The sequence below is a fragment of the Schistocerca gregaria genome, chromosome 7, assembly GCF_023897955.1.
Source record: "Schistocerca gregaria isolate iqSchGreg1 chromosome 7, iqSchGreg1.2, whole genome shotgun sequence".
Lineage (NCBI taxonomy): Eukaryota > Metazoa > Arthropoda > Insecta > Orthoptera > Acrididae > Schistocerca > Schistocerca gregaria.
Window position 1 is genome coordinate 413,368,557 of NC_064926.1, and position 21,710 is coordinate 413,390,266.

A 21,710-nucleotide genomic window follows, 5' to 3' on the forward strand; every position below is an offset into this window, starting at 1 on the left:
ACGGTACTTTATCCAACGGCCATCTTTAACGTGGTGAGTCGGTTGGATGATTTTTTCAATGCTCACGGCAGTTTTGACTGAATGCCTTCCCGATTGTGGACTGCATGGTCTTCGAAAGAAACAATTTTAATTGCTTCTAATAGTAACATGGCTGAACCTTCACCACACACTGCATTCTCATATGCTCTAACATCATGAATTTTATGAATATTTGCCATAATTTTGCAGATATGACCTGACAGCAACATATTGCTGTATTTCTGCCTTTAGGACAACTCTCCCTTATTTGACACATGCAGTATAACGTTGCAATACTAATACAGTTGCGATGACATAGATTTGGTATGTAGCTAGTATGTTTTTATTTTAATATCTCGTTATGGTACTTGTTTAGTATTTAAAGTCCCAAAAATAGCGTATTTGTAGTTAATTATGCATTGCGGTAAAAACAGTACTACGACATACTTTGTGGAATATTTGATTCTCACCAAGTATGTATTTGTCAAATAATACTTTGCGGAAATTGTTTAACACGGGATATCGCAGTAATTCTTTAAACAGTTAATATTCGCTACGGGTATATTTGATGTTAAATAATGCACTGTGAAAATTTTGTAACATTCTATTTACACACATATCTCAGCATGGAGATGCATGTATTTGGAGAACTACTAACGTTGCAAAATATTACGTAAAGGTCATAAACAGCAATTAATAAAGAGAAGAAAGGTAAATTGTACTTTTTTGAGTCATCTGTCTTCTGAAAGGTTTGATGCGACCCACCAAGAATTTCTATCCTGAGCCAAACTTTTCATCTCAAAGTAATACTTGCAACCTACATTTCAGTTATTTGTTGGCTGTATTCCAATCTCTGTCTTCTGCAATTTTTACATTGTACAGCTCCCTCTGGCACCATGGATGTTATTCCCTGATGTCTTAACAGATGTCCCATCATTTGGTCCCTTCTTCTTGTCGGCGGTTTCCATACGTTCCTTTCGTCACCGATTGTGTAGACAACCTGCTCGTACCTTATTTTCTCTTTCCAACTAATTTTCAACATTCTTCTGTAGCACCTGATCTCAAATTGTTCGATTCTCTGCCGTCCACATTTTCCCACGTACAATTTCTTGCTACTATTCAATTCTGTGTTTCAAATACACATCCTCGGAAATTTCTTTCCTCAAATTAATACCTATGTTTGATACCTATAAATTTCTCTTTGCTAGGAATACCCTTTCTACTATTGCTAGTATACTTTTAATGTCCTTCTTTCACCGTGTTTTATGGGTTACTTTGCTGCCTAGGTAGCAGAATTAGGTAACGTATACTTGTATAACAATTATGATAAATTTTTCGCTGTCCTCATTTCTGGTATTCCTCGTGACTATCTTCTTTCTTCGAATTACTTTCAATCCATGATTGGCACTCATTATACTGTTCCTGCCATTCAGTACATTCTGTAAATCTCTTTTATTTTGGCTCAGGCTGACACTGTCATCAGAAAATCTTATCATTGGTTCCCTTTCACGCTGAATTTTAATCCTATTCTTGAATCATCCTTTTTTACCGTCATTGCTTCTTCGATGTACAGTTTGTAAAGTGGCGGCAAAGGAGTACATCCTTCTTAATCCGAGCACATAGTTCTAGGTCTTCCAGTCTTATGGTTCCCTCCAGAGTCTTGTACATCCGTCTTTCCCCATACCTTACCCCTATTTCTTTCCAAAATTTCGAACATCTAGCAGCATTTCTCGTTGTCAGAAGCTTTCTCCAGATCAACAAATCCAAAGAACTTGCCTCGATTTTTCTTTCGTCTACTTCCCATTATCAACCGCATTTTCAGAACTGCTTCTCTGGTGCCTTTACCTTTCCTAAAGCCAAACTGATTGCCATCTAACAGGTACACAGTTTTCTTTTCCATTCTTCTGTATATCATTTTTGTCATCAACTTGGGTCCAGGAGCTATTAAGCTGATTGTGAGATAATTCTCGCATTTGTCGGCTGTTGCTGTCTTCAGAATCATGAAGATGATGTTTATCTGAATTTATAATGGTAGATCCCCAGTCTCTTGCACTCTATTCATGAACGTGACTAGTCCACAGCTCGTGGTATAGCGGCTAGCGTTGTTACCTCTGGATAACGGGGTCTTGGTTTCGATTGTCGGCCAGGTTGGGGATTTTCTCTGCCCGGGGACTGGGTGTTTGTGACGACCTCATCATTCGTGAAGGTGTCTAGATTGAACTGTTTACAGATTGCGAATGTGTACAGGCGCTGATGACCGCGCAGTTGAGCTCCCCACAAAACAAACATCATCAGCATCATCATGATCATGAACGTGAGTTGAAGTTTTCTTGCCACTTCCCCCAAATTATTTTCTAAAATCTGATGGACTGATAAGTATCTTTTCTCCCTCGTTTGATTCTAAGTATTCTAAAGTAATTTTAAGTTCTGATTCTGACACTGGAACCTCTATCTCTGCCCTATCCACTGGATTTGATTCTTCCATCACGTCATAAGAGAAATTATCCCTTTCACAGAGGCCATCGGTGTGCTCTTTCTATCTATCTGCTTTCAACTCTGCATTTAATAGCAGACTTACCATTGCCGTCTTAATATTACCCTCCTTGCTTTTAATTTCACCGAATGTTGTTTTGACTTTCACGCATGATGAGTCAGTCCTTTTGGCAATCTTTTGTTTCTCGATTTCTTCACATTTTTCGTGCAGCAATTTCGTCTTTGCTTTCCTGCCCCTATTATTTATTTGATTCGTGATTGACTTCCATTTCTGTAATTCTGAATATCGTTATACATATACTCGAATACTCGAAAAGGTTCAAATGGTTCAAATGGCTCTGAGCACTATGCGACTTAACTACTGAGGTCATCAGTCGCCTAGAACTTAGAAGTAATTAATCCTAACTAGCCTAAGGACTTCACACAGATCCGTGCCCGAGGCAGGATTCGAACCTGCGGCCATAGCGGTCGCTCGTCTCCACACTGTAGCGCCTATAACCGCACGGCCACTCCGGCTGGCACACGAAAAGGGAAATAGGACTAATCCGCTGAATGACAGGCCCATATCACTAACGCCGATATGCTGTAGAGTTTTGGAACATATAGTGTGTCCGAACATTATGAATTACCTCGATGAAAACGATTTATTGACATATAGCCAGTACGGATTCAGGAAACATCGTTCCTGTGAAACACAACTACCTCTTTATACTCATGAAATAATAAGTGCTATCGACAGAGAAGGTATATTCTTTCCATACTTTTAGATTTCCAGAAGGCTTTCCACACCGTTCCGCACAAGCGTTTTCTAACCAAACTACGTGCCTATGGAATATCGCCTCCGGAAGGCTGTAAATTCAACTAAATACGTAGGGATTACAATTCGAAATACCTTAAAGTGGAACGATCACATAGATAACGTTGTGGGCAGAACAAACCAAAGATGGTATACGAAAGAGACTGCTTACACCACGCTTGTCCGTCCTATTTTGGAGTATTGCTGTACGGTGTGGGATCCGCATTAAGTGGGACTGACGGATGAAATCGGAAAAGTACAAAGAACGGCGGATTGTTTTGTATTATATCGAAATAGGGGAGATAGTGCCACAGACATGATACGTAAAATGGAGTGGCAATCATTAAAACATTGGCGTTTTTTGTTGCGATGGGATCATCTCATGAAATATACATAACCAGTTTTCTCCTCCGATTGTGAATACTATTGGCACCCACCTACGTTGCGAGGAATGATCATCATGAAAAAATAAGAAAAATCAGGACGAACAGCAAAAACTTTAAGTGCTCGTTTTTCCTGCGCGCCGTTAGAGAGTGGAAGGGTAAAGAGACAGCTTGAAGGTGGTTCATTGAACCCTCTGCCATGCCCTTTTTGTGAATATCAGAGTAATCACGTAGCTGTAAATGTAGATGTAATTTAATAGAAATTGTGTTATACACCTTTAGGTAGTTGTGTCACATATACATCTTTTCTTCAATCAGGGGTACTTGTGTGCTCATGTTTTCTTCATCCTCTTCGACCTCATCTTTGCATGCACTTACTTCCGCTAAAACTCACACCTACATACCCGTCCAAAGACTCATACAAATATGCACACATATACACACTGCTTTCTCGATCTTTAGTCTCAAAATTAGCAATTTTTCTTCCCTTTATATTTTTTCTGATTAACGCTAAGGACTACGTTACTATTGCTCTGTCTAGGATAACATTTACCCCATCTTTGCATCTCAGTATTTCTGTGTAATATATTTTAAGGTACCGTTTTCAGAACTTTTTGACCTTACAGAATCCTCTTTGACGACTACTGAATTCAGTCTATATGACAAATTTCAATCCGGTTTCCGTAAACATCACAGCACAAACACTGCTCTAATTAAAGTAATTGATGACCTGAAATATGCCATCGACAATCGAAAGGCAAAAATATTGACGCTACTGGACTTCAGCAAAGCTTTTGACACTGTTAACTTTGACATATTACTCAGAAAAATGCAACAGCTTAATTTCTCTGATAGTGCAATGAGATGGTTTGAAAGCTACTTAAAAGACAGACAGCAATGTGTTGTTTGCGCAAATGAAAAATCTTCCTGGAAACATGTTTCTTCGGAGTGCCACAAGGATCAGTCTTAGGACCACTTTTGTTTTCTTTATATGTCAACGATATTTCGTCGGTTTTGTCCTCCTGTAAACATCATTTCTATGCCGACGACCTCCAGCTCTACCTAAGCGTCAGACCTGAAGACGTAAACACTGCAATCGCTCTGATGAATGATGATCTGTCTTTAGTAGTGACATGGCCGAAAAACCTGGGGCTTAAATTAAATGCAAAAAAGACGCAAGTAATCTTAATAGCCCATCAGAAATTAATAAGTTCAGATTTCCGCGAACGGCTACCTCCTATTCTGCTCGAAGGTACTCCAATACCATATCAGAAAACAGTGAAGAACTTAGGTGTAACTTTGGACGAGCATCTCAAATGGGCAGAGAATACAGTCGCAGTGTGCCGAAAGACGTCATCTTGTCTCTCTGCTCTCAAAAAGTTTCGGAACATATTCCCACAGGACTTGAAACGCCAGCACTCGTTCTACCGAACCTCCACTATTGTGATGTGATTCAACAGGGCATGAGTAGTGAAAACAAAAGACGGCTAGAGCTAACCATGAATGCCTGTGTTCGTTACACCTGCAACATTCGCCGATATGATCATGTTAGAGCGTCATACTCCGAGCTAGGGTGGCTGCGGCCGGACAAACTGCGTGACTACCACACTCTATGTCTACTTCACCGACTCCTCATCGTGCAAGTACCCCAGTACCTAGCTTCAGCGATTAAAAACCTGTCATGCCATCATAATCGAAACACGAGGTCACTCTTATCTGGTATCCTAACTGTGCCCACTCACAAAACAAAAACTTTTGCAAACTCCTTCTCCGCGGTGGTCTCGCGGTTCTAGGCGCGCAGTCCGGAACCGTGCGACTGCTACGGTCGCAGGTTCGAATCCTGCCTCGGGCATGGATGTGTGTGATGTCCTTAGGTTAGTTAGGTTTAAGTAGTTCTAAGTTCTAGAGGACTAATGACCACAGCAGTTGAGTCCCATAGTGCTCAGAGCCATTTGAACCAAACTCCTTCTCAGTTGCCGCTGTCCGCCTCTGGAACAAACTGCCCCTTACCTTGAGGAAAATTCAATCTCCTGTTGCTTTTAAGAAGAAGTTGAAGCATTTCCTACTATCATCCGCATAAAATTCTCCACAAAATTAATGTGCAAGGCCAATCCTCTCATCTGTCAAATAGCAAAGCTAGCTTCTCCTATCTTGCTACTGAGATGCCTTCCTCTTCATCTATCTCTATTAGCCACGCAGTCTCCTTTTCCTTTATATTTTCCTTAATTATGTTTCATCATGTCTCTCTATTCTTCTCCTTCCTTCACCATGAGTCTCCCTCATACTCCCTGCTGCCAGAACTCCTATCTAAAATCTTTCTCTTCAATAATGTATTTTTCGAGGTGTACCCTCCTAATTGTTTATCTCACTTTTTGTATTAGATGTAGTTTAACATGCCTACTAAAACATATGACTGTAAAATAAGTAGAATGCCTGGTTAGATATAAGAGAGAGTGCCTGATGGCCCTAATCTTGACAGGTTAAATAAATAAATAAATAAATAAAAAATAAAACAATCAGTTAATGTCTGATGACAGCATTGTAAGCTGAAAAAGAGTTAAAGAAATAAAATGAATCTGTAGAACATTCATAAATCATGCTTTTGATTGAAAACTTCCCCCTCACTATCTGCCAAGATTTAAGTAACCAGTAATTCTCATGTTAACATCCCGTCACTCCAGAGATAAGGAAACAATTTAGAAGAATGATGGCGGTATTATTTGCATTACGTGTAATTTTGCATTCTTCAGTCCCAGTAGATTACATGGGTGGTAATGTTACCCATCTCAGCACATTACTGGATCAGCAGTTCCTCTCCTGTCGGTTGATTCTTCGTTCCTCTGATTGTCGGGTTCAACCACTGTCTAGCTGTTATGGACCTGGAATTCGGTATTTGTTTCTCTGTCTTAATATTTATTCAGGGTTCTTGTTTGGGCTCAAGTTACCTGAAGTCGTAATATTCGATCTCTACATTCTGAGCAATCGGGGTCGAGTTTGGTTTTTGTATACTGACTAGTTCGTGGCCTGGACATGCCCATTTTAATGTCAGCTCCGACACCTAAATCACTATCAGGACCCCCTTGGAAGCAAAAGGGCCAAGACCACCATCATCATAAGACGTGTATCATTTGTGTTAATAATGTTTTCATAATTTCCTAAAATGAGAAGCAGCAGCAGTCAGTATGTACTCTACAGCGGAACGGATAAGGAATGAATATAAAAAGTAAATAAATTAATAAATAGCAGTACAATCAAGAGCAGGACTACATTTTGGATGGTCTTCCATCGTGTTAGATTAGGTTAAAATAGCAGCGACTTGAGGAAAAACTAGACTGTCACTGAAACCGTAGGCGAATACTTCGTAGTACTGGGAAAGACGCTAGAAATTGAAAAACAAAAGTAACAGCAGGACATACATTATACTTATCAGTACATTCCAAAGCTGGAGTAGCTACTTGACTCAATAAACAGAGGAGGAACAACATGCATCTAACTCTCTTTTCTCTTCGGGAAGATTAAGAGTATCTACTATTCTTCAGTCAAAACAAGTTCCAATAAATGGTAAAAGTGTAACTTTTAGCCTTCAGGAAGTACCCATAGAGAAATTAGGTGTTTGAACCTAAGGGGTAATACTTCCATAGTGAGAGTCCGAGAGTCGTGAGCACATTCATAGGATATATCCATCAAGCAGCTGATAGTAACTTAACGAGAATTAATGTATTATATTATTTATATATATTATATTACTGACTAGATCTTAGAAAAGCTGATTAGTCGCAAATGTGTCTTAATGCAAGCAAGAAAGGAGCCATAAAGCTCTACGACAAGCGTAGTTGTGCTAATCTAAAGAAGTAATTACACACACCTACATCAAAGTCGCCTCCTCGTATAGCAGTATAGTGCACATGGTGTTGTACTTCAAAAAGCTGTCAACGAAAAACCAGAAATTTATGTTTCGATACAGACATTATTGCTGTGGCCACCTACCTTTCTATGACTTTTTCCATTGTCTTGTACAGATCCCTGCGGTGACGACGAAAGATACCTGGTGCTGGCAACAGATACTTGTTTTTCTTCTTTTTAAGATACGTCTGCTCCACGAAGGTGCTGTTTGGGAGTTCATAGGCCGCCGCCCACGCGAAGCCCTCTGTGTAAATGCTGTACTCCCCAGTGAGTGCTTGGACGGACAGACACCACGCTATCTGAAAAGAGAGAGCGCTCAGCAAATCTAGCTTATAGCTTCAACAGGTCTTGAGCTATTAGACGGCGTGAGAAGGGAACATAATTTTTAATCAGGTTGTGACGTCACAACGAAATTGAAAAAATTTATTAATGCAGACCAGTATCCATGTAATAGCAAATTGCGCGTAACTACCGGCACTTAGTCATCTGTGAGAACTTTGTGACAATTAACATTATCTTAACGTGTTAAGTAGTTAATTGTATATCCTACAAATCAATGCGAAATGAGATATTTCTTCCGTATCGCTTGATAGACGCCTGTTGTCGTTGAGCTTTATCATTCAACGTGAGTTAATATCATGTGTAGTTTAAATACACATAACATAGTCTAAAAATATGTCTTCCATTAAGATTTCGTCTTTTTGAAGAAAACTTTTAATTTCCAACTAACAATGAAATGTAAGTTTTTACAGTGAAAGCGTAATATTTAAATTAGGAAGCTTTTCGTTTCGTTCATGATCATTTCAAACGCCATTTTGTGCATAATTATGATAAGTTATTACGTTCATTAGAACAGACAGTCATTTATTTTCACGAAGTTCGATAACATTTCTAACAATTCTTCTGAAAGAAAAACTGCTTTTCTTTTCATTGTCACTCAAAATACAAAACGAATCGTTTCTAAGCTAACTGTGGTCCGTACTTATTTTTCAGTATTAAAGAAAATAAAAGTTAACATCACTCTCAGTCATTCTTGCGTTTGTTTAAGAAAGCGATTAAGAAAAAAATTGAATGTACATTTGGCTCCTGATTTCTTATAACGTTACCGCCAAAGACACGGTTTCAGTCAATAATTTTACGAACTTTCAGCAGGCTGCAGATGAAAAATAGGTCAGAAACTTGTCTTATAATTGAAGTAAATTCTTGTAGTTCCATTGTAAATTGCAATGTGAAGTCTCTCTTTTTATTTCCTTGCGGTGGCTGGGTTCGGAGACCTGTGCCACAGTGATGATCAATGCGGCACCATGTCAGACGCAACAACAGAATATACACTACTGTTATTTATATAGTGTCTACTGTTTTTGAGTGTAACATAGTGCCACATTCGTCTTCACTGCAGGGGGAGTTTTGGTACAAGGGCTATCGCCTCTATTCGTCACATTTACGATACGGATGGTTCGAAAATGGACACAGGTGTCCAACACTACAAACCATGAAGAAATAAAAAAATGGTACATCTCAAAAGCAACTTTCTACGGAGCTACAACTATTTATTTCAAATACTTTTACGTGATAATCAATGATTTTGATTACCAGATTCTTAATTTAAAGTCAGTCTCACAACAGTTACATGCGTTATGTTATAAGGCATGTTTCAGGTAAATTTCGATAGCTGTTTGGGAGTTCCTCACTGATCTTTTACATACAAAGAAATCTGGACACAGTGGCAACAAGGAGCATACGACAGATGTAATGCCCCACATAGCGAAGTGTCCTGGGAGCACAATAAGTGAAAGGCAGAAAAATAGCGTGTGTTAATAACTAAATTACATGTCTAAACTATACGACTATTTTAACATACGTAGCCTATAGAAAAATGCATCACAGAACTAATTGTTCTCTTGTAATTATAAGTAAAGTAGCCTCTGGTCGCAAAGGTGGTTTTTCATTTCGTTAGTGCACAACCGATGTCAGAACTACCAGCACTCTCTTCAGATTCACCAGTTCAATTAGCAAAATATTCCAAAAGTACATTGCAACACTGCGTTTTCAGCATAACAGCATTTCTTGTATACTGTATGTCACAAGCTGCCGAACCCCTAGTGGTCGTGGGATGTAATTAAATTTTTTGTCATATTATATGAACTTACAATTATTCATAATCACAAATAACATATGAATGTAGTAATATTTTCTGTCTTACGTTCCTTAACGTGTCATTGTATAATGTTGGCTACTAATTACATTTAAATGTAATGTGGAGAACGAGTGTGCATGTCACGCTTTACAAACATCATCGATTTACTACGTCAAGAACAAACGTGTATGGTAACAATACAATAAGGGACTTTAAGAACCACCATTGAAGCCAGCGACCAATTCATTAATAATTATAAATCATCACATGGCTGTGTTCCAATTATCTACTGCTATGGAAAGTCAATTAGTTGTCTGTTTATCAGATAGAACTTACTTGCCACTTTGTAAATTAATTTTTCATCTCATGTAATATTTTGTAAAATACTTCAAGTATTCTAACACTCTCAAGAACCTATTTCAATATCAGAGTTGCGCTCTTTCCTCCTAAGATTAGCGAATTTTTTTTTTCGTAGTTATTCAGAATGTAGAAAACGTCTCAGTTCTCTGATGAATGACAATTCTCAATTGTGATCACTACACAGTTATTGTGCTTCCAATATTACTTACGTTAAATAAAATACAAATCAAATCATTTAATTCTTCTAAAACCTGTGGGGTCACGTTAATATTTCTCCAACAGGTGGGATTTCCAAAAACTGTGGGTCACACGCTTTATTCTATAATCATGATTGTTCGTTTAAGACATCATCACTTAGACTGACCCGAAGAAAACAGTTTTTGACCAAAGTATACTACCTGTAATAACTTACGTCTGTGGAGAATGGACATAAAGTGAGTTCAGGGCAAGTGAGTTCATTGCTATATTACTAATTGTAGCTCAGACAGAAATGGAGCGATCATTGTTGGGCTACACATAGAAAGACAGAAATGAAGCAGTAGATACGAGATGTGGAACGAAGTTCAGTGACATAATGAAAAGTATAAATACCTTGAAATGGCAGCGGGTTGGCGTGTCGCTCGAATAGAGGATGGCAAATGATCAAGACAAATACTGGACTGTGTTCCAGTTTAACAAAAACACTGAGGGGAAAACAACGGGATATGTAGGACAGAAACTTAAGAAAAACAGCTGGATCCAGTAGGAAACAGGAAGCTCAAAGTCACTAGAAACAGAATAACAGTGTAGCGGCAGCCGCCGAGCCGAGAGAACGCGCAGCACAACAGCAGCAGCAAATTGCGTGGTAAACTGTAAATTAATTTAGTTTTAGTTTTCTGTTCACATGCTTCTGGAAAGAAGTTAACTGTACATGTGTATTTCACTATGTAAACTAGTGCTTAGAGAATTAATCGCATTTTTTGTTTTTGCTTAAGTCTTGAGAATATTCTTGTGTAGGGCATTTTCCTAGTGTAAATTTTCCGTGTAGAGAGATTTACTTCTGTTTAATAACTCGCGGTCCCAGAGTGCAGTGGGAAATCTGCACACCAACTTTTAGTGTTACTTTCTTATCCTTTGGTATATTATCAAACTCAGTAGCGCAATTTGATACCTTATATCTATTTTATACACAGTACGATATGGCTAGAGACTGTGCTTGTTGTGAGCGGACACAAGGAGAGTTGGCTGCTGTCCGTAAACAGCTGGAAGCTGCGATGACTACCGTAGACAAGCTTCTAGCTAATGCTCGAAGCTGGGGTGACTCTTGGGACGCCAGTGACGAGACCTGTGACTCATTTGGTGTTGGGTTCTGAGGCCATCCACGGCTCCTTTCTCCGGCTGGCTGATTTTGTGAAGACAACTAGCAACGCACTCGGGGTGCAGGCTAAACTGTCTATTTGCAGCATCGTACCCAGTTTTGATAGCGATCTTCTGCTTTGGAGACGAGTGGAAGGTCTAAACCAGAGGCTCAAACGGCTCTACGACGGCATCGGATGCGAATTTCTCGACCTCCGCTATCGGGTACAGAACTGTAGGGTTTCCCGTAATAGGTTAGGCGTGTACTACACGCAGGAAGCGGCTACAAGGGTAGCGTATGGTTCAAATGCCTCTAAGCACTAAGGGACTCTAGATCTGAGGTCGTCAGACCCCTAGACTTTGAACTACTTAAACTTAACTAACCTAAGGACATCACACACATCCATGCCCGAGGCAGGATTCGAACCTGCGACCGTAGCAGCAGCGCGGTTCCGGACTGAAGCGCCTAGAACCGCTAGGCCACAGCGGCCGGTAGTGTAGCGGAATACGTGTAGCCCCAACATTGGGCTTTTTTAGGTTACAGGATCTCTCTCTTTGTAGCAAACACGATTTGCCTGTTAAATCTGCCACAGCGACCTAATAGAATCTTCGTCCTCGCAGATCATATATAGAAAACATTAATGTGAGTTTAAAAACTGCAGGACCATCCAAGGAAAGGTCCCAGAATTATTATCGCTTATTGAAGGTTATAATGCATGGGTAGTATTGGGAACACAAAGCTGGTTGGAGCCGGACGTTAATGACAACGAAATCCGAAGTTCAGACTGGAATATTTGTCGTAAGGACAATGGTGGCTGCGTTTTTTTTTTTTTTTTTCAGTACAAAAATTCGATAAAATCTTGCGAGTTTATCAGGTATTCTGAATGTGAATTAATCTGATTGAAATTGTGTATCAAAGAACGGTCCAAAATGGTGATCGGTTGCTTTTCTAGACAACCTGGGTCAGGTTCTGTAGTCGAAGAGCGCTTCAGACAGAGCTTGCAGAACATTATTAGTAATTTTCCTGATCATGCCGGTGTAATATGGGGTGACTTCAACTTGCCAGGTATAGATTGTGAGTGTTATGCCATCATAACTGGTGCCAGAGAAAGGGAATCGTGTTCTGGATGTCTTGTCCGAAAATTATCTTCAACGGATAGTTAGAGAGCCAACTCGCGAGGGTAAGGTCTTAGACCTTCTGGCAAGAAACAGACCTGAACTTATCTAATCAATTAACGTAGAGGAAGGTATCAGTGATCATAAGGCTGTGACAGCATCTATGATGACGGGTCCTACAAGGAACGTTAAGAAAGATAGGAAGATACATTTCCTCAGCAGGGCTGACACGATATAAATTTCACAATATATCAGCAGTCAGCATCAAATATTTGGTGACGAGGACGTAGATGTGGAGAACAAATAGAACAAATTCAGAGACATCGTTCAATATTCCCTAGAAAAGTATGGTCTGAGTAAAGTTGTAAGGGATGGGAAAGATCCATCCTGGTTTAATAGCCGTGTTAGAAAAGCGCTACCCAGACAAAGAGCAGTTCATCTCAGATTCAAGAGAAGTAAAAATGTAGCTGACAAACATAGGCCGAAGGAAGCTAAAATGAGCGTAAGGAGCGCAATGAAGGAAGCGTTAAACGATTTTGAAAGTAAGACGTTGTTAACCGACCTGAGTAAAGACCCTAAGAGATTTTGGTCGTATGTAAAATCAGTAAGTGGGTCAAAATCATCCAATCGTTTTCTCAGTGACCATATCGGCTGCAAATGGAAGATAACAGAGATACGGCCGAATTACTGGATTCGGTCTTCCGAAGCTGTTTCACCGTGGAAGTTCGTAACAATGTTTCTCCATTCAATTGTCGTGCGAACGTCGAAATGTTATATTCTGAGATAACCGATCGCGGAATTGAAAAGCAGCTACAATCGCTTAGTAGTGGAAAGGCTTTAGGGCCAGATGGGATACCTATAAGATTATGTGGAAGAACTTGCTCCCTTTCTAGCAGTAACTTACCGTAGATCTCTTGAGGAACGAAAGGTACCTAACGACTGGAAAAAAAGCGCAGGTCATTCCCGTTTTTAAGAAAGGCCGTAAGACAGATCCACACAAATATGGACCTATATCGATGACGTCAATTTGTTGAAGAACTATGGAAATTGTTCTATGTTAAAGAATTATGATGTTTTTGGAATATCAACAGTTCAGTGTGGAGCAGCAGTTGGGTAAGTGGACTGCTGTGGCCAGTTGTGGGGTTGTGTAGTACTGACGGCTACGGCGGAGACGAACACAATACACAATACAATCAAGCTGTCATTTTGGTCTTATGAAGCCACCATTTACTATCATGTGAAGCACAGGCTATCAGTCGATTCCATGAAATGTTGAAACACTGCAGAGAAGTATGATGACATCCTAAATTTGTCGACAGTGTATCCATGTTGTCAAGTTGTATACATTAAATCCAAAGAGGAAGGAGCAGGCGGTCCCTTCTGCATTGTTGTTTATGACATTGTGGCATTCGTCTCCTTCTTGTGACTCAGTATCTGTCTGTAAACTAAAGAGCGAATACCACTAGCTGCGGGGAAGTAGCCTCTGCAGGGCTGTCGAATGCGAGCGCTGAGAACCAGTTTCCCGTCCGCTGCAGCACTCGCGTAGTTATTTACGTAGATTTCGTTCGTGTGCGTCACGGCTATAGTAGCTACAGATTTTTGTATTACGTATAATGTTAAAGAATTCTTTAGAAGATATACACTGCCCGGGCGTCACTGCCCACTGTGTGTCCACTGCTCTAAAGGCACATTGCATAATGATGGTATACCCTAATGAAACAATCTGTAGGTGAACCCTCCCTCCCCCCCCCCCCCTCGCCCCGTAATATATTTGGTTAGGGACATACTCTGTCATTGGCATCATCCAGAGTGGAGGGGCATGAGATAAACAGCGAATGACAGAGTTCCATATGTTGGATGCATTACATTGTATTGAAGTAATCTCTCACTTGCCATCGTTGTGCTCCTTTTCAGCCTCTAACTAAGAATCAGTCTCTTTCACTATCGAGAGCTGAGCCCGGGCCGTCGAATTGGCACGACACGACAGGTGTTTAGCAATGGAAGTGGAAAACAAATTTATGCACTCCAGTCTGCCAACTTGCCTTCAAAACCAGTCGAGTTTTATACAGAATTGTCGCAGCCGCAATTCTGCAACGGAGACATGGCTGACACATGCATAAAAAAAGACTGATACATTAAATAATAACTAAGTCTCTGCCGTCGACGAAGTTAAGGAAGTACTTCGTTTAGGACACTTCGAGAATGTCTATAACTGCAGTACACCTTTAGCCCCCAGTATAAAGTGCTTCGTCACATTATTACAACAAATGGTATGAATTCCAAGGCGTTTTCGACAAACCCTCAAAGTGCTGTTGTTTTGAAGCAGCATATATCAACCGAATACAAGTTAAATGAAAAGCTTCTTTAATTTGTCCGTTATAATGGCTGTTTACCATATTTGATTACAGTACAACGCCTGAGACTAGAATTCCTATTTTCTAAAAATAAACTGGTGTTTTTAATAAACCGTAATGGACGACTTTGAATATATACGTTAACTTTCGTTAGTGCTGACTCGGTTTTTCTTGTGAAGCAGTGATCCTTCTCACACTCGATGTTGATGAAGTCGTATTAGGAAAATTAGCTAACACAGCTTTTCATCAAGTCTCGTAATTAATTCTTTCGTACGCAGGCCAATACCAGGTATAGAAGTATGAAACCGGAGTTTCCATATGGATGGTGCTAGTCGCTAGGTTAAGCCGCTGAGACCGCGTTTGCAGCGCTACCTGCTACCTGTCACGTCTGAAGACGAATGTCAGCACACAGTGATGTAAGTTCCTTACGTCGGCATCTGTTTCAAACGCATAAACATGCCGACTTTTGTGCCTACAAACTACGATTTAGAAACAGCTTTGGCTTTCTGCGGTCATTTGAATGAAACTGCTAAAGAATGGCACCGAATGCTTGTCGGATTTTTCGGCGAGCATGCTCTTGGGAAAACACAGTCTTTCGAGTGGTTCAAAAAATTGAGAAGTGGTGATTGTGATGAGAGAAAGAGCGAGTGCCGGAAACCACCAAAAAATTTCGAAGACAAGGGATTGCAGGGTTTATTGGCTGAAGATGATATTCAAACTGAACGGGAACTCGCATAACAATTGAATGTTAGGCAGGAAGCCGTTTCTCTTCGGTTGAAAGCTCTGGAAAAGATGCATAAAGTGGGAAAATTGTTTCCGCATGAAATGAGTGAAAGACAGAGAGCAAATCGAAAGACCTCTTGTGAAATACAGCTCGCTAAATGCAAAAGAAGGTCCTTTCTGCATGGCATAGCGGCAGGTGATTAAAAATGGATCCTAAGCGTTGTAAATCATGTGTAAATCCAGGCAAACCATCGACATCATCTCCAAGACCAAATCGCTTAGCAAAGAAGAAAATGCTCTGTGTTAGTGGAATCAGAGGGATAGCATCTATTATGAACTACTAAAAGCTGCTGAAACCGTTAATAGTGATCGCTACCAATTGCAAATTATCAATTTCAATCGATCAATATTGCGAAAAATGAGAGGAATATGGAAGAAGGCATCGCAAAGTTTTATTGCTCCGTGATAACGCATCACACACATGTAAACGGGTCAGGAAAACGATAGAGCCGTACACTTGGGAAATACTAGAGCATGCGGCTTATTCTCCAGACTTGGCTCCGTCCGATTATCATGTATTCGCATCCCTGGGATACGCTCCCGCTGAACAAAACCTCAGTTAGTTGAAAATGTACGAAAATTGCTCGCTGACTGGTTCGCTTCAAAAGAAGAACTTTCTGGCGTCGCATAAATATCCTGCGGAGAGATGGGAGAAAGGTATAAACAGCAATGGGACGGCCGCGGTGGACGACTGTTTCTAGGCGCTTCAGTCCGGAACCGCGAGACTGCTACGGTCGCAGGTTCGAATTCTGCCTCGGACATCGATGTGTGTGATGCCCTCAGGTCATTTAGGTTTAAGTAGTTCTAAGTTCTAGGGGACTGCTGACCTCAGTTGTTAAGTCCCATAGTGCTCAGAGCCATTTGAACTCAACAGCAATGGAGATTATTTTGAATAAAAGGTTGTCGATCGGTTTCAAACCACAGATGTGTCATTGTCGCAATCTAATTCCGTTTTCATACTTCTACACCTGGTACACACCAGTGCTGAATTTTACACATTTATTAATAATTATTTTCGAGGTTAAATCATCCTGCAATAAAGAAAAAGGTGAACCTCCAGTTCTCTCTAACGAATGGTTTAGTTTTGAAACGTCACGTTCGCCTCACGTATTGTGAACTGTGGTATCAGGACAGTTTACAGACACCTCTTTCCGTCTTCGATACAGCTAGTAAGTCGAAATGTCACATCTGCGCACTGTTTTGTGAGATGAGTATTAGCTGCTTTTGTCTGGTGATTAGAAAACCAGTAGGCCTGCATTCTGCATCACTGACAAGCCGCACAACTGCGCTGTGCAGCAAAGTGTGGCAATTTCCCAGCCAAGTATGCGACGGGAGCCTGCCCCCTGTAGCAGCGGATAGCACACTTGACTTCCATTGAGGAATACAATGTTTTAAATTTCTGTCCGACCATATAGATTTAGGTTCCCCGTGGTTTCCATAAATCAGTCCAGACAAATGCCAGGGTGATTACTTTGTGTAGCACACTGCCGATATCCGTCACCATCCTTTCCTACATCGAGCTTCATGCTCTGTCTCTAAATAACTTCGTAATCGATGGTACGTCAAACTCCCCTATTCGAGAACGCTGATGGAAGAACACATAAATTCTCGGCTCAGCCAGGAAAATTCTCTGAAATCCTGTATACTACCAGCGCAGTCTCCTGGGACGGTTATCGATCAAACGTACCGCTATTCCGTACCCTCACTGAACAGCGATGTCTACGGGTCTAGCGGGATTCATCAGAGCAAAGCCAATCAGTGACTGCCAACACCTGACACATCGAACCGTCTCTTAGGGTCCTCAGTTCGACTGTGGCCCCTTGGATGTTTCCGCAAGCCGGCGCGGGTTTCAGACCGCATGCAGCAGACCACTTCACCATTTGGACGTAATGTAGTCACGAATGACGCTGGATCCACCATGGCAGCAACCACTGTATTGATATATGGAATCATTAGACATTAAATAAAGTACAAATTCCTCTAGAATTAGCTACTCAACTACCGCCGAGGCACTGGATAACCCATCCCACATGCACCACAATGGACAATATTGCCCACTAAGTCTCAGAATAAAGACTGTACTGAGTAAATACGAATAATTATTTAAACTGAAAGCTTTTCTCATAACTCGACTTCAAAACGGACTAGAAGTGTAAAACAATTTATCAGAGCCCCATACAGATTTCTAACACCATACACATAGTGTTGATAATTTTTGCTTATGAGTTTTTAATAGTTACGAAATTATTTTTAGAATTTAAAACGAAGAACTTGCGCAGCATGCAGTAGATAATAGTAAGTAGGTGAACTATTCATGCTTCCATTAGGTATAGCGAGGACCAAAGGTTTAACGTTTTAAAGTCTACAGGTACTTTCACAGCTATTCAAAATTCACAAGGCGCGCTAGTTTAACCGAGCGGTCTAAGGCGCTGCAGTCATGGGCTGTGCGGCTGGTCCCGGCGGAGGTTCGAGTCCTCCCCCGGGCGTGTGTGTGTGTGTTTGTCCATAGGTTAAGTAGTGGGACTTATGTACTTAGCAGTTAAGTCCCATAAGATTTCACACACTTTTTTTTGAAAATTCACAAGTCTTGTGTGAGTTAAATATTTAGTCGACTTCAAATACTCCCATGAGATTACAACAGAGACATGTGGTAAATTTCAGGATTATTTCAGTTTATTTTCGTCTGAGGCAACCAATATACTATGTACTCGCACAATCATCTCACGAGAAGACCACGAACGGGGGACTCGTACTCACAATGTCTTAACAGCAACTGCTCTTACCATGAAAGATTCACATGTGGAACAGAAAAAAGGGTAAACACCGGTGGTACAATAAGTATCCTACGTCACACAGTAGAGAAGAGAGTAATTTAATACTGCACTGACATCGAGTTCAAAGCTCTAAATCATTTACAAAATGATTGTGGTAACATAGCACCTTTTTCCAGATACCACACAATAAAGCGAGTTAATACTGAAGTCTTATTCACTTCTACGTTGAGAGTTTCAGGTCTGTGACTCGTCGTAAGTAATCTCCGTCACACATCAGGAAAGAAGGCAAGCTGATATTGGAATGGCATCCAGTTCTGAGCTATTTTCAGAGTTTCAGGTCTCCTGCTTAACGAAAAACATAGTTTAAAATCAACTACAAAATTTACGCTAAACGGAGTCGAAAGCGACCTAATACAATCGGTTTAAAAAGGCACTTTCTCTCGGACGAAACGGTATTTGCCTGTTTTTGATAAATTCTCACTAGGAATGTATACTTTTCACTTTGATAAGGAATCCAATTTTTATCATTACGTGAATTAATATCTAGTGCGATGGATTGCACCTAATTGTAAAAATTTCTTCCGTGTGCTTTTTTGAACAAACGTCACCAATCGCAACCTTTCACGTACAAGGAGCATTCTCATGTTCACATTCTGATTGCTCTAAGCTCTCAAGGTATGCATTTTGAGCCCTCGTTAAGATGATTTTTATTTTTATTTTGCCCATATCAGAATCTCACAGAATATGGAACACATTTTCGAAAATCCGGGATATCGTCAGTTTACATCTCTTAACATAGAGAGCAGGGTCTCTTATGTTACACAGAAATAGGTTGTTGAAACAGACTGAAGTACCTCCTCATGTTTTAGTCCCATAAGTGTTTAGCGGCGTTATTTCATCGTGGCTATTGCTCACCTGCACTCTCATGCTATTACTCACCACCAAAGCTACTAGTATAGTACAGAAAGTGCCTTACCGACCAGGTACTTCCTTCAGGGAAGACTGCGTATCGTCTGTGACGAGACAACCTCCTCTCGTTAGAAGCAGCAGGACCTACAGTCAGCGACAGCACCACTGCCGTGGTGGTGAAGGTAACCCATCGCAGCACGTGCATTTTCGGCCTGAAGGAAAAGAAGTGCCTCCGTGAGGATTAACAACATATTTCCATGGATATCATTAAAGCGTGGCGCAATATCTTACATACAAAAATTATTTCCTGAATCACATCTTCACTAACGATACATAGTTGCAAAAGAGTTTTATTTATGAACTGTTGCAAATAGTTTGCAACAAACCCTTTATCAAAAACAAAACGTGAAATTGTTATATTTGATAGTATTTACATACAGATGCTGCGGACCTAGTACTTGAGTGCAGAACACTAAAAATTAGGGAAGTTCCGACATATTTAACGTTGTACAGTCACTAACGTATGATGTACAAGAAGCTGACTGAAATCAAATTACCTCAAACATTTCTGTCGGAATATAGTTCTTGCACACGATTTTAATCTTCTAGAAAACTTGAGATGTACCACACATCAGAGGTTATATCAATCTAGAGACAATTTAAAGAAGTAATAATGAAAATGTATTAATTTAGTATACTAATTTTCATGTAATGCCTATCTACTACCGACTTCATTAGTAATCATTGTACTATTTATGTCACATAGAATTTTTCAGATGTAGTTTTCCCATTATCTTATATTTTATTGATTTTCCTTTTGTTCTTGAAAGCTGCCTAGGGGAGGAACAGAGTAATATAACATTAAGATTGTCTAATTTGAACAAAAAAGTTAGAACAATAAGCCAATGAAATATATCAATTACAAAATGGAAAGTAATTATGAATCCAAGTGAAATACATCTATTAATGACTTATAACACAGTCAGTTTTTAATAACATGGCGTATTTATTTTGTTACAAATATTAATTATTGTTAACAGCATAGGAGTGTGATATACACTATGTATCGGTATTAATCATACCAGTATCTTGAATAGTTTGGGGATAGTATTTTCTGCTAATCAGTTCATAACACAATAGGATAGTGCTGTAATACTACTGTAGACAATAGAAGTGATTTGTCATGAAAAGTAGTTTAACTGAAGTATGAATACCAGTTTTTGTAGTACCCTACTGCAAATATGTGATGCAGTGCACCAAAACCTTTTAGAACAGTAATAGAAGACTTTTTCTCAACATAAGAATCAATACTTTCTGTTGCATTCAATGAATGAATATAGCTTTTTCCCTTCAAACAACTTCATATCACCAACAGCAAATCTCTGAAGGAAGAATGTTTACTGTGAGGTTGGGGTAGTATTGTCAGGCTTATTGAATAGGTATCATAGAAATGTTAATGGAGACTGTTGTTGAACGAATATGTTTCTCAAATTTCATTCACATAGTCTAAAATAAACATAATATGTTATATATGTAAAGCAGCAAGTATGTTTGTGTATACATCTGGGATCACCTCCTGAACCCCTGGATCAATTGTACCCAACTTCGGCACAGAAACGGCCTCTTCATTACCGAAACTGTGAGGTTCATAATTACCTAGCTCCAATAGGGGTAGTCACACATATAGAGACATGTTACTTTAAGGCCCTGGCATACAGGTTGCCCTGAAACACAGGAATATTTTGTGGGGGACTCTGTCACCTTGCCAAAGCAACCAGTTTAACAGGGCAGTCAATATGTCAGGTGGAAGAAACAATATTCTGGACCCTGAAGTTTAGGACGCCCTGTACAAGAGGTTTCTTTTGTTTGAGTACTATCAGCCTGCTCTGTTGACATGCTTCACGTAGCGACGTGTAAGTCAGGGGCAAATAAATGATTTTCAAGCACCTGACATAAAGCGTGCTGTGAATGATAGGTGTGATGTGGAAGTAATACTAGCTTGCTTTACAGAACTGTATTGCCTGGCCTACATACACTGATGAGAATGGCTAGTTACAATTTGAAATGGGCAGAGGAGTTGATGGACAGAGGGAGGGGGTGGAGGAAATGGAGAAGAAGAATGGAGGTGGGGGAGATGCTTGAGGCAGGTGTATGGTGTACAGGCATATGGCGCAAGTGATAAGGGAAGAGGGGGCAACAGAGATGGGAATAGAGAAAAGAAGGAAGATATGATCACAGGCAGATGGAAGAGGCCATAGTCAGAGAGTGAGGGTGGAGGAAATCAACCAAAAGAGGAGGAGATGAAGAAACAGAGAGAGTGGAGCGAGGAGATAGACTGATTTGGGGGGA

At 40.2% G+C, this 21,710-nt stretch overlaps 1 protein-coding gene across 1 annotated transcript in view; it reads right to left on the reverse strand.

Annotated features, from left to right (window-relative positions):
• LOC126281969 (uncharacterized) overlaps window positions 1-21,710 on the reverse strand; it is a 46,360-nt gene that overhangs the window by 18,422 nt on the left and 6,228 nt on the right. Inside the window, exons 2-3 of the mRNA XM_049981344.1 lie at window positions 19,429-19,573; window positions 7,678-7,892 (exon numbers count right to left, since the gene is read on the reverse strand). Coding sequence (XP_049837301.1) covers window positions 7,678-7,892; window positions 19,429-19,566 — 353 coding nt within the window. The 5' untranslated portion in view covers window positions 19,567-19,573. The remainder of the gene's footprint in view (window positions 1-7,677; window positions 7,893-19,428; window positions 19,574-21,710) is intronic.